At 45.0% G+C, this 13,741-nt stretch overlaps 1 protein-coding gene across 1 annotated transcript in view; it reads right to left on the bottom strand.

The window, feature by feature from the left end:
• Positions 1-2,064: 2,064 nt before the first annotated feature.
• DAPK1 (death associated protein kinase 1) overlaps positions 2,065-13,741 on the bottom strand; it is a 205,879-nt gene continuing 194,202 nt past the window's right edge. Inside the window, exons 22-27 of the mRNA XM_052645429.1 lie at positions 11,753-11,950; positions 10,591-10,729; positions 9,278-9,398; positions 6,560-6,748; positions 2,560-3,788; positions 2,065-2,098 (exon numbers count right to left, since the gene is read on the bottom strand). Of these exons, the coding sequence (XP_052501389.1) occupies positions 2,065-2,098; positions 2,560-3,788; positions 6,560-6,748; positions 9,278-9,398; positions 10,591-10,729; positions 11,753-11,950 (1,910 nt within the window). The remainder of the gene's footprint in view (positions 2,099-2,559; positions 3,789-6,559; positions 6,749-9,277; positions 9,399-10,590; positions 10,730-11,752; positions 11,951-13,741) is intronic.

The raw sequence follows: 13,741 nt of genomic DNA, 5'->3' as shown, positions 1-13,741 counted from the left end.
TTACCCAGCATCCTCCTTCTGTCCCTTTCTCCTGCTGACAGAACTCCCTTCCTGGGGGGAATTGCTCCTTTTCCAAAACTGTCCCAGTGTTCCCAGGGTCAGGCCAATCATTTGACTCTCTCTTTCTCTTCCAACCACTGGGAGAGACCATGACCCAGGCTGGAGCAGTCAGAATCCTTCTCTGGGATTTTACTTACTGATGCAGCCAGACACAGCCCTTGCCTCCTGGGTCCTATGGCCTGGTGCTAGAACCTGTGATGTGACGCACTTTTGAAGCAGGAGGAAACAGAGTGACATTCAGGAGGGAGTTGACACAAGAAAAAGAGGTTCTGGGAGTTCTCTGGTGGCCTACTAGTTAGGATTTTGAAATTTCACTGCCTGAATTCAATCCCCTGTCAAGAAACTGAATTCCTGTAAGCTGAGTGTGGACAAAAAAATAAAAGGAGGTTCTGTTCCTCTAAGGCAACTGTGATTTCAATTTCAGTGCCATCCTTTTGACACATATCTTTATGTAGCTTTAAATTTTACTCCATTAAAATTTATTTTCTCCCTATAAAAGTAAACCATGTTTATTACGGACAATTCAGGCAAAACAGAAATGAATTCTACTTCCACCACCACAGAAAAACATCAACCACACCATTGTAGTATTTTTCCTTCCAGTTTTTTTTCTTTGCTCATTTTTTTTTTTAAGAAGTCTTCAGATTTTACTAAAGATGGGTTTTGTCACTTGGAGTTTTTGTCACTTATAGCTATCATGCAGGACTAAACCTGATGGCCTGGGGCAGTGTGGTCTCTAAGTAAAGGCAGGCAGGTATGTATCTTTTTTTAAAAAAATATAAATTTATTTATTTTAATTGGAGGTTAACTACTTTACAATATTGTATTGGTATGCATCTTTTGTAGTAAGTTTTCTCTTGCTCCCATAGGGCACTAATCTCTCCACCTTTGTACAGAAAGAGAAAGCTTCCTGTTTCCCCATAGCTGAGAACTAAATGATACAATTTGGTTTTGGGGGTCACCCGAGGAAATGGAAAGAGCTTCTTTTCTTTAAAGCTAAAACACATGTGACATCATCCAAGCTCTTTCTGCTTTTCCACACCATTCCCAACTTCAGTAATAATTAAGCACCTAAAAAACTGCTGTTCATTTCCAGCCCTAAGAGATTAGGTTTAATCACTTTTTGGACTGGCTGGTCCCACGAGGTGGGGTACTGACAAATGAAAATATGACAAAAAGAATCCTTTTTGAATTAAAGACCAACAAGCTAATGCAACAAGCAACAGTTTATTTATAAAAAAAAAAAAGGAAAAGAAAAAAAGAACAAAAAAGAAAACTTTTTTTTAACTACATCTTAAAGATTAAGTAAAAATACCTGTATTAATATATATGTATATACATACTGCATATATATATATACATATGATATAATATTAAAATTACATGCTTCTCAGGACAGAAGAATTAGGACATGTTCCCTTATTTCAATTTAAAACTCCATCACAATTCAAAATCACTGCAAGAAAACTTGCTTCCTGTATTTTCTTTTTGCGACTTCAAGTACAGGAAGTTTTCAAACCAGGATCTAAATGTGGAGAACCGTCTGCTATGCACAATGACAACAAACTGCCACAAATCATGAGTCGGGGTCTTCTGAATTCTCACACAGGTCTTGACTCCCTGTGACCGTGTCAACCTTCTACCTGAGACGACAGGGGACGAAGAAGCACGACAGCCTGCAGGTTCCACGTGAACGTTCACACTGATGTTGAAACAAAAGCAAACACGAACATGTCTTGTAGTTAAAACACTGGCCATGAAATTGCTCTAGAGGAGGTTTCTTCCTCCCCTTTCCTTGCCAAAGGAAACACAAAAGTTTCAAAAAAAAAAAAAAAAACAACAACAACAACCAAAAAACCCTCGGGTGAAGCACCTCTGGCGATGATCAGCACACAGCAAGAGACAGAGAGGGAGTGTTTCTTTCTCGACAGCTTCGGGCTGACTTGGATGATTTCAAACACACCCTCTTCTGCAAAAGGCACTCACATATTGTCTGTTTATAAATCATACAGTGGGATTCCTTACATGGGAGTTTTTCCTACAAATATAAAAGAGATAAGCTGAGGACATGATATAACAAAGAAAAGAGTATAAGAAATACACATCTTGGATAAATGTGCGCTTTTTTTTTTAAAAGGACATTTAATATAACAGTTTAAAAAAATTTCATTGAAAAGTTAGGAATTCCAGTAAAATTATCATTAAGAAGCAAGGTACTAGAGGATGAGAGGTGGAGGGTGGCTAGCTTTTCAAATGGCCAAAGGTTTAAGGGATAGGGTCTGCTCTTGAACTAGAAGGACCATTCATTCACACACCAGGGAATGTGTGAGAGGAGGGAGGTAGTGGCAGATTAATAGGTGAGGCGGGGAGGGAGGGGGCGTCCTTCAGGATGTGGCCGTAGGAAGGAACGCGCCAGAATCTCTGGTGGGAAAGATGGGCTGTGTCCCCCTTGCCCCTGCAGTTGGGAGAGACCCTGCCCAAGCCAAAGGCTGCCCTCACCGGGACACGACCGAGCTAATGGAATTGTAAGATGTGCCACTGTTGCAGCTTGAGGCGTAGGCCTCCTGGCCGTTGCCGTCGAGGTTGATTTTGAACACAGAGGACGCCTTCAGCAGGAAGTCCGCTGCGTCCCGACGCCCCAGCTCCCGCAGTTTGGACATGAGGATGCCAACAGTGCTCTCGGGGTAGGAAGTCCATTCTCGGAGCAGGGCGTGGACTGGGCTCGGGAGGAACTCCTTGGGAGACCCGTTATTGGTGTTGTACTTGGCCACAAGGTCGGGGAGGCCCAAGTTCATGGCAAGGAGGCACCAGTCCTTCCCCATGGGGTCGGGCGGGTCCAGCAGGCGACTGAGCTTCCTCCGGGTCAGGAGGTTCAGATCTGACGCGTGGATGTCCATGCCCAGGCTGGCCTGCGAGTAGACGTCGTGACAGCCGAAGCACATGATACTGCTGAAGCTCTCCTTGTACCCGCCCATGGTGTTGGTCAGTGAGGTCTCCTTGAGAGTCTGCGCCCGGAAGAAGTCCCGGGGCTGGTAGATCATGACGGGCTCGTGGTGCTCTCGTAGCTGCTGGGGGCTCAGGTAGTGCTTCACCGTCAGCAGCCCGGGCAGCGTGGTGGTCATGACGTTCTCGATGGTGCTGCACACCGAGTCCAGCAGGAAGCAGCACTTGATCTTCTCCGTCTCCAGTCCACGCACCTGGACCTCTATGCCCTGGCCGTGGTTGACCAGCAGCACCAGCAGCTCGGCCCCGCGGTTGGCGATCTTGCAGCCGTTCACCCACAGGCGAATGTCCGCGTCTCCCTCGGCGCTCTGCTGGTGGATCCACCGGCACAGGTTCACCTGCACCTTGTGGAAGATGCCGCAGGGGAAGGGCGTGAGGTGCTCCACCGGGACGACGCGCACGCCGCCGTAGACCCGCACCTCGTCCTCCTCGTCCGTCCAGGAGCGGTGCAGGTTGTCAGTCTTGATCAGGGCGGGGATGTCCACCATGGTCCCGCTGCTCAGGTCCCGCGCACAGATGTCCATGGCATCCAGGATCTGCAGCAGCTCCTCCACGTCGCTGTCGGGCACCAGGCGCTGGACGTCCTCCATGGTGTAGCGGCCGCGGTAATGGTGCAGGGCCCGTGGGGTCTCCACAGAGAGCAGCTTTCCTAGAACGTTGGTGCACAGCCAGCGGGGATCCAGGAGCAGCACGTCCTGGACGGTTTCGCTCTGCATGATGTTGATCTGTCCGAGGGGACAAGGGGAAGTCACGCATTAGGAACATAAAGGGCCAGATAACCCAGCTGCTCAAACCACTGACCGGCCTGAGCAGGGATGAAATCTGTGCAGATGCTATAAAGAACGACCCAGGACATTCATATGGAGGGGGTCTCAAAATCAATACTGAGCCAAGAAATACCAGCTTGGCAATGTCATAAGGGAGATTCTGAAAAGACGACCTTTGACTCTAATTATAAAAGGCCAATGCAATAAGAGAGGGATAGACAGAAGCCAAATGCAAAGGGTGATTTTTGACTGGATTCTGAATCCCAAAATAAATACACAAATGGATAAAATTAGCTGTAAAAAAATACTGGGACAAGTGGCAAATACTTGAAAGAGGACTATAAATTCAACCATAGTATTATATCAACGTTGTGTTTCCAGGATATGATAATCAATTATATTATGGTTATGTGGGAGAATGTCCTCCTTAGCAGATGTGAGCTAAATCATTTAGAGGTGAAAGGTCATGATGTTTGCAAAGCAAATAAATAAACAGAAGAGAGACAAAGTGTAAATTTAGCAAAGCATAAACAGTTAGTTAAATTAGGTTTGGAGGATATGAGGATACATCCTACTATTCTTGCAACTTCTCTGAAGGCTTGAAATTTTTCAAAAAACATTCAGAATGTAATATTAGACTGTTCTGGAAAGATATGCTACCATAGTGGCTGGCCCTGGAGGGGAAAGGGAGGAATGAGATGAGAGGTGATGGCCAAAGGGGACTTCAGCTTTTCCTCTCATATTCATTTCTTTAAAAAGCAGAAGTTAGAAAAAAGAATGATACACATACACACAAACAGAAGCAACTTTCTCCTTCTTGGCACTTACCCCTCCTTCCCTGCCTCTCTGTCCTGGGTTAGTTCTACAAAGATCAGTGATCTCACATGGAGGCTGAGACCTGTTTGCGCTGGGAGTACTTTTCTCCCCATGAAAAGTGAAAGAGAGTGTTGGTTACTCAGTCATGTCCAACTCTTTGCGACCCCATAGACTATATCCTCTGTTCTTGTAATTCTCCAGGCAAGAATACTGGAGTGGGTAGCCATTCCCTTCTCCAGGGGATCTTCCTGACCCAGCGATCAAACCTAGGTCTCCTGGGTTACAGGCAGATTCTTTACCATCTGAGCCACCAGAGAAGCCCCACTTTTCTCTCTGTAGTCTTAAGTCTTTGAGATGCCTTCTGTTCAAACTTGAGACATTTCTGGAATGCAGAATAGTGTCTTTTAGTTTTTAATAAGGCATTTGGTAGAATGGGCTTCCCTGATTCCTCAGTTGGTAAAGAATCTGCCCGCAATACAGGAGGCTCTGGTTCAATTCCTGGTTCAGGAAGATCCACTTCAGTATTCTGACCTAGAGAATTCCATGGACTATCCATGGGGTTGCAAAAAGTTGGACACAACTGAGCAACTTTCACTTTCACTTTGGTAGAATACTGTCTGCAATTTAGTCCTAGACATAACTATCTCCTCAGGGTCACAGAAGACAGACAGATACACTGTGCCTTATTGGAGGTGACTAAGATCCTTAGATTATTTTCTAGAGAGCAGAACAGTACTGGAGAGGGGCTGGCAGCCAGAGTAGGGCATCCTGATTCAGATTTCCCTTCTTTTCTTTTTACCTTCATTTACTTATTAAAGTCTCAAGAGCAAGGAGAGATGAATTGCTGAATTGACCAGTTAGAAAGTTGCTGGTCAAATGCCAGAAGGCAAGGGAATACATTATTAAAAAGAGTGAGCTTACTATTATGGTTAAAATATATATGTTTATATCTAGCACTATAAGGTAAGCTTTGGTCCTTAATTTTTCCCATACTTGGAGGCAATCATTTAAAGTACTGCTGGAGGGGCTAGTGGATTTAGCCTGTAGTTTCATGGGGATTCAAAGACTGACACAATCACTGCTTGAGGCTCTAGTTTTTTAGGATCACTGGCTTCTTGATTTAATTAGAATTTCAAGCCTATATGATCCATGGCCAAGGGCCTAATGTGGCCCCTGAGAATGGGGAGACAAACTTCTTGTTTGTAAAATTCTCTGAACGGCTTCTGGGTTTTCATGTTCAGAGCTGTTCTTGTTCCAGACTAGCTTATACTGTTTCCTGATTTCACAAGATAGAAGCATGTGAAGGCTACGCCCCCTTTAGAGGGACAGGCAGCATATGAAGCAATTAGAACAGACTTCCCAAACTACATCCCAGTGCTGAATGTAACACAACCAGAAACAGAGATTTCTATTTCTTGATCATTTCTGGGGACCACTGCTTGCCACATCTTAGTGTCTCCAGATGTCATCTCCCTGAGGATACATCACTGCCATTTCTTGACTGTTTGTGAGCCCACTAGGTCAGTGTGTAGTTGACACGCCTCATGGAGAGCAGTCATCCGAGCTGCAGGAATCACAGCTAAGCACCAGCTGCTATGGGGAGAGGGAGGAGAGGCCCAGTCACCCAGTGTAGCAGGAATTCTGCCCTCAAACTAAGAGAAGCCAGAAAACCAACCAACCAAAGCAAAGCAAAACAACAACAACAACAACAACAACAACAACAACTACACAGCACTTTTAAGGTGAACAGGAGAGCAGAGGATCACAGTTCAGGAAATCACTCGAGCCTTCCTGTGAGGCATCATGGGCAGTGCGCAGTTGCCACTCGGCCCCTCCAGCTCATCCCACCTTCAGATGCTGAAAATGCATCCTGGGGGGCTCCTCCCAGATCCCTGCCAGGCTGGGGGTCTCACCTCACCAGCACTGTGGAGCTGCTGGGCGATGTGCCGGAGGTCTGCCTCACTGGCCAGGGGGTTCAACTGGTCCTGTACGTCATACACGAACTGCTGCAGTGACATCAGCTGGTTGGGGCCATTGAGCTTCCTCCAGGAGGGCAAAGTGGAGATGATCTTTTCACATAGGTGAGTCATTGGAGGGCAGACCTAGAATATGCAGGATGGGCAGGTCAATGTACTGCTATGGGGACTCAGGGGGAGCTGGGATTAAAAATGATGCTGCTCACATCTGCACTGCTACATGGAATTATTTGGGTGCACTCATGCTTTTTTTGGCTAAGTACTGGGGCAGTTCTTTTTTTTAAAATTTGAACAACACTAATAGTTTTATTTAACAAACATTGAATGACTACCTTGTGCAAAGCACTGAGTTAGGTGCCTGGGGCAGTTCTTTTTTCAGACTTGCCTTTAAGCAGAATCTATTTCACAAATCTACAAGTTTACAGAGGCTTTCACTTCTGCTCATGTTAGACAGATGGTGAGGCTTTGCAATAATAGTTCTGGAACTGTGGACTCCGTGACCTAAGGTGCATCAACTTCTGATGTCCCCCCACCCCCTTGGAGTGAGGGTTTCAGCCAGGGGATGACCGCTTTATGAACAAAGAGACAGGAAAAGAGAGTTAAGTATCATTATATCAACATTAGATGGGTTTTTACCGGTAAATTAGGTATCGTTGAGGATTACTGTTGAGATGTACATGCATGCTAAGTCACTTCAGTCGTGTCTGACTCTGTGTGACCCTATGAACTGCAGCCTGTCAGACTCCTCTGTCCATGGGATTCTCCAGGCAAGAATACTGGAGTGGGTTGTGTGCCCACTTCCAGGGGATCTTCCCAACCCAGGGATCGAACCTGTGTCTGTTATATCTCCTACATTGGCAGGTGCGTCCTTCCCGTTAGAGCCAATTTGATTAATTCTTGGTAATTGGCTTGTAATGAGCTTTTCATCTCTTAACTTGGTTAAATAAATCAGTCTATGTTACAGACTCATATAATCAACACATCTTCCTAATTAAACCTCCCACAAGCCAAACACTGCACTGCATCATTTGGGGCAGTCCCTTTTCCAATCACATTTTTATGCCCCCTAAATTCAACAACGTTCTAAAGCAGTGGGCTAAAAGCAGTGGGTTTGGTGAGTTGCATCTGCCTGATTTCAGGAGCTATGGGGTGCAGGGATGTGGAGCAGATATATGCCACAACTCAGCTCAAAACTCTGCAGGGAGCACAGGCCCTTGTCCCACCTGGTGGGCAGGCGCTGAGCCCTTCACAGACCACTGTTCCTGATCGCCACCCACTGGGTTCTGTGACCAGGTTCTCTGAGGCCCTCCAGTAGTGTGGCCCCTTTCAGAAAGTCGGGGTCAGGCTTCATGAGAGAGGAGAGAGTTCTTGAAAATCCCTAAAGCACATCTGGAACTGGAGCCTGGTGTTGTAAACAGGTCACTTCCATCAGCTAAACAGTAACTTATAACTGAAGCTGGCCTCTACCAGGCAGCAGGAAAAGAGCCATATCCTTGTTACACTGGAGCTTAGACAAAGAAACAGTCCCTGGAGCATTGTTTTTTTTCTTTTTTAGCATTTTCCATTGGAACATTTGCTCATTTCAGATAGCTTTTTGAATATTATGGATAGTAATCTTTCATATACCAGAAGCATTGAGAATATTTTTTTCCCCAGTCCATGTCACCTTTTAACTTCATTTATGGAATTTATTTGCCAGAAAAAACTTTTTAAACTTTTATATTGTCCAATGTGTTTGAACAAAATATTGGTGTATTTTCTTTGAAAACTTCTGAGGTTCTCTGTCTTGGTTTAAAAGTTTTCTTGAACACTCTCGAGGTATTTTAAAAATAAATTCTCTTGCATTTCCATTCAAGATACTGCTTTTTACATTTAAACGCTTTAATCTGCCTACAGTTTATTTTGGGGCTGCGTAGTGAGTAGGAGTTCAACCTTATTTCCTTCCAGGCAAATAGCCAGTTGTGCCAGGTCATTTATTAAATTTCCCCATTAAATTTAAATAACATCTCTGTTTTCTATTAAATCTCTGCAGATGTTCTGAGCTAGTTCTACCCTAACTAATCTATTCCATTATTTACTGATTGTACAGCCTTTATGTTCACTTATTCTTCTATTGAAATGTTAAGACAAAAACCCCATGTCCTCAATCCCATTCAGATCCTAATGAGAACTATACAAAGTTTATATAACTTGGGAAAATGAAACACTTCCTAAGATTGCCATCTAAGAACACCATCTCATTCCATTTGGTCATCTATTATTTCTTCAGTGAATTTTGTTGGTGACTGTTTTTCCACTTTTCTGCATTTCCCAAATATTTCACAATATGTTTACTCACTTTTGAATTGCTTTTGTAATTTTTAGGAAGCAATTTTACTCTTAAACAAACCACTAAACTCAGAATTTCATACATTCTAAGGTAGTCTGTCTTGCCCATAACAACTCTTCATCTCGAGGCCATCTCCTCATTTCTCTACTCTTGCTCACCCTACAACAACAGGATAAAAACGTGGCCATGTAGACACCTTGTACTGGGTCCCGTGAAAACCAAACCAAACCATGAGAACCATACAAAGAGGCACAGAGAGGTCCAACTCCCTGGTCACTGGATGGTCCGGCTGAAGGTTGGGTCCAGCCCTCCCCAGGTATACTCACCAAAACAATCTGGCTCCGTATTTCTTGCAGGTGATTTCGAAGTACCTTCATGTCCTTAGACCCAGAAGCCCCGGCATCCAGAACAAAGAGCTTATTTGAAATGTGAAGATCGTTCCCAAACCTAAGGGAAGAGCAGTGGCCTCCTGAGAGTGACACAGTCTCCCCAGCTGTTTCCACAGAGGGCCAGGCTCCTGCTGGTCCAAAGAGCTGGTGGGGGGCAAGGAAGGGTTGGTGGCCTTGCGGAGACACACCCCCACCTGCTGTTGGCTGGACTCTGTAATGTTACCCTGGTGTGGAGGCCTGGGGACACCACCTGCTCCAGGTGCAGACAGGTGCCCCAGGTTCCACAAAACTAGGGAACACAGCTTCCCTCGACACAGGAAAGGGGAGGCCTAGTGAACTCATTTGACCAGGCAGGAGAAGAGATGTTGTGGAAGCTGATGGAGTGAGGACAGAGGGATGAGCATGAAACAACACTTTAGATCTAAAGTGTTAGTAGATCACCGAAAACTGTAACAACATTGTCAATTGGCTACACCCCAATACCAAATAAAAAGTTCAAAAAAAAGTATTAGAAGCCCTATTTTTCATATCAGGAAGATAATAGGTGAGTGTGAGTTGATAAACCAAGGATTCAAATTACTAGTATATTAAATAGAGCTGTAGGCTCAAAATTTTTGGGGGGATAGACACTAAGTAAAAATAAATACTTTTACGCTGTGATTCTAAGCACATCCATATTCCTAAGTGAAACAAAAAAGTTTTCCAAGAATATTTGACATAAAATGCACTCTGATATTTTCTATCATGTTCCTCTTACCTACATTCTACTGCAGGCCTCCGAAATGAAGTTTATAATCCACTAGCAGTTTGCAACTTACATTCTAAGAAATACTGATTGATGTCCTCATACACAAAAAAGATAAATATATGAGGTGACTGATATGTTAATTAATGAGATGGAAAGAATCCTTTCATATTGTATATACATATATATTGAATCACCACTTTGTATAGTTTAAATAGCTTACAATTTCATTTGTCAATTATACCTCAGTAAAGCTGAAAAAAAAAAATGCATAATACAGCTAAAAAGAGTTACCTCTGGGCAGTGGGACTCCAAGGCTGCTGATTTTTATCCTGTGCCTTTTACTTCTGTTTAATATGTTATTATGTGTATTGGTGGCTTTGGTAACAGTGAAACATACAATAAAAATTTCGGCCAAGCCAAAGAGACCTTTCAGTTCTTTCATTCCTCTCTCTGGGTCACCTGATTTCTGCTGCATTACCTGAAGATACAGCAGCCACCTTACCTGTTCCTGATCTCTTTCAGCAACGAAGTGTCTTTGTCATATCCAAACTCGCCTCCAGCTGAACGAGGAAGGTTCACGATGTCAGCATGGGTGGCCACCAGGACAACTCGGAGTGGGTTCTTCAGCTTGCCGCCAAAGGCTGAGGGCAGAAAGCGAGCCATTTCACACCTGCCCAGGTGTGGAGAGTAAACCTCCACCCTGCCCAGGTGAGGTGGGGTGTTCGGCCTCAGGTCTGGGCTGCCTCGCTAGGTGGACGAGACTGGTACATTTTCCTTGCAGACTTGCAAACCTATGCCTGCTGATCGGAGTGACCTACGAGGTCACTACAAGGTCTAGACCTGGCCAATGATGGAATGAGCCTATTTCCTGGGCCTCAAGGAAGGCTGCTCAGAAGTGGACCAGAAGCGACCACAGAACATGGCACAGCTTCTCAGATCTTCCTCCAAGTAGGCCTTGTTTGCATGGTGAGGGGAGATCTAACCTCTGGCTGGGGGATGCCCTTTCCAAGACCAGAGCCAGCTGCTGAATGTAGCACAGCGCAGGAGGCTCAGAAGGGAAACTCCGGCAGTTCACATCAGCAGAGAGCCTCTCGCTTATGGCAGTGTTTGAAATGAAAACATGAGAAAGGAGGGGCAAAAGTGGAGGCACCCTGAAGGGAATTAGCCCAGTTTATTTTGCTGTTATATGCTTTTCAAGAAAAGAATTGACTGCTGAGTTTTACATTTCACCAGGGAAGGCTGCTTCTTTTTTTTGTATGAAAAGAACAAAATAAGTCTGTCCTGCTGTCTTTTCCTCTAGGAATAAGGCTAAGATACTACATTCAGTTAACATGGTTTCCTTCCTTTTACATGCCCATTAGCTAAACGCACAGCAGCTGTCAGATGAGGTGTCCCACTTTGAACCTAACAGAAATGATCACAGTTCAGAAATACAGAAAGAAAGTGAGAAATTACTCTCAAGGAATTGTTCAGAACTGAGTCTTTGTGGCAGAAATATGCAGAACAAAACCAACAGCTGAGCCTTAGGAAGCTTCCTGAGTGGAAATCTCCTGATAGGAAGGAGGAATAAGGGTGGCTTGCTGGCCACAAGCTGCTAGATCTGGGTGTGAGCGGGAAGCAAGGTGAGGAGGAAGGGCCATCCGCCCACTGGCGTCGCAGCTCACCTATCGGTTCTTCCACTGGGACAAGAGACTTCAGGAAACTAAGCCAGAAAATCACTTGGTTCAGCTGAATCTCATAGGGCTCTTCTAAACTAAAAACGATGACATGGATGGACGTGGGATCGTTTGCAGCAAAATAGTCATAACAGCAGAAGTAGACAGGATTTCCAGAGAACTCCCACACACTGAAGTCACCAATGCCTACAGAGAAAAAGGAAAAGAAAGATTACGATTGTGAAACGCCACCAAATTTCAATTACAATCTTTCTCAGCACTTTAGGGTTTATGAAGAGGGACATCCACCGCATTCATCTGTTTATTTATGCATCTACTTAAGTACAGATCTACATATGGAATATTTACATATCCCTATATTTTCTGTCTATGTCTGTTTCTATACCCACGCCTTGTATCTATACATCTACAGGTGGCTTAGGTGGTAAAGAATCTGCTTGCCATGCAGGAGAACTTGGTTCAATTCCTGGGTCAGGAAGATCTCCTGGAGAAGGAAATGGCAGCCTACTCTAGTATTCTTGCCTGGAGAATCTCGTGGACACAGGAGCCTGGCAGGTTACAGTCCATTGGGTTGCAAAGAAGTGGACATGCCTAAGTGACTAACACTACTACTACAATAAACCTACTTGTATCTGTAATCTGCTTTTCCATTTTCCTTAACATTTCCATTATCATATCTGTATCATTATTATATGTGTATCTCCATCACATCTACTTGTAACACCCCAGAGTGGTACAAACACACACACACACACATGTGTGAATGTGCCTGCCTGTAAGCATACATGGAAAGGTGTATGTGCACAAATACTTTGTTATCTAACCCCCAACACTGGAATCTTCACTATGAAATGTAACCTTAATTTTGGTTAAATTGTGACTAAATTCGCCTTTACGGCTAAGGGAGCAACCTGTTTTGGATGGCCACTGTACACAGGTGTAAGATGCAGTAACTGATGAGCCGCTTGGCACATGAAGGATGTAAGAGGAACTGTGAGGAGAATGGGTCTGAGAGGCCAACCACACTGGGGAGGCAGTGGAAGGGTCAGGCTAGGGAGGAAGTGTGTGTGTGTATGTGTGTGTGTGTGTGTGTGTGTGTGTGTGTGTGTGTGTGTGTTAGGGGTGCGGTTGCTTTCCCACACAGGGGCTGTAGTGTGGCTGGTTTTCCTGTAAATGTCATGGGCAAGATTCTGACCTGGAGTTTCTAGGGCACCCAGAACCTCCTCATGATTGTCCACACACTTGGACACCACCAGACCCACCAGATCCCAAAAGGTCAGTGCCACCCATCCAATGGCCTCTGGGGAGTCAGGCAGGACCACTTAAGTTATAGGATTTCAGGTTCCTTTTCCCTAATTTTTCCCCTTAGTGTTTACTCTGTGCCAGAAATTCTGCAGTCGAGACATTCTGGAAGATCCACAGGGTTTTTCTAGAGCTCAGCACTCCTGGGGAGCATGACCCTCTAAGTCTGGCAGCTAAGACCTCAGTGGGAATAGTTTTGGGAACACAGAAATAGGCCTTTTGAGCCTGCGGAGTGCTGGGAGCCAGACACGGGAAGGCGGTGAGACCAGGGGAGGAGGATGGCTGAGGGTGTGGGTGATAGGTGCTGAGCACACACTTCTCTCCCTACGTGGTGGGGCCAGCTGTGCTCCCTGGGACTCAGACAACACTCAACTTTTAAGGGAGCAAAATGCATATGAACTTTATTTCCTTAGGGTCCCTGGCCCAGGAGCAGCATCGCCAGGAAACTCCCCAGATGGGCTGAATCAGAGGCTTAGGGCCCGGGCCGTCTGTGTTTCCAGTGGCTCCAGGGGATGTGTGTGTATGCGGGAGTTTAAGAACCGCTGCTTTAGGTAAACACCCTGAGTATTCTATTTTTCCCTGGGTTTAGTATATAAAAGGGCTTTCATGAAGATGCCCCCAATTTCTTCTGAGTTCGTCTCCCTAGGATCTTTAATAGACACCAGCTCATCAAAT

Source organism: Budorcas taxicolor, chromosome 8, assembly GCF_023091745.1.
Source record: "Budorcas taxicolor isolate Tak-1 chromosome 8, Takin1.1, whole genome shotgun sequence".
Lineage (NCBI taxonomy): Eukaryota > Metazoa > Chordata > Mammalia > Artiodactyla > Bovidae > Budorcas > Budorcas taxicolor.
This window is presented reverse-complemented; position numbering and strand designations above follow the sequence as displayed.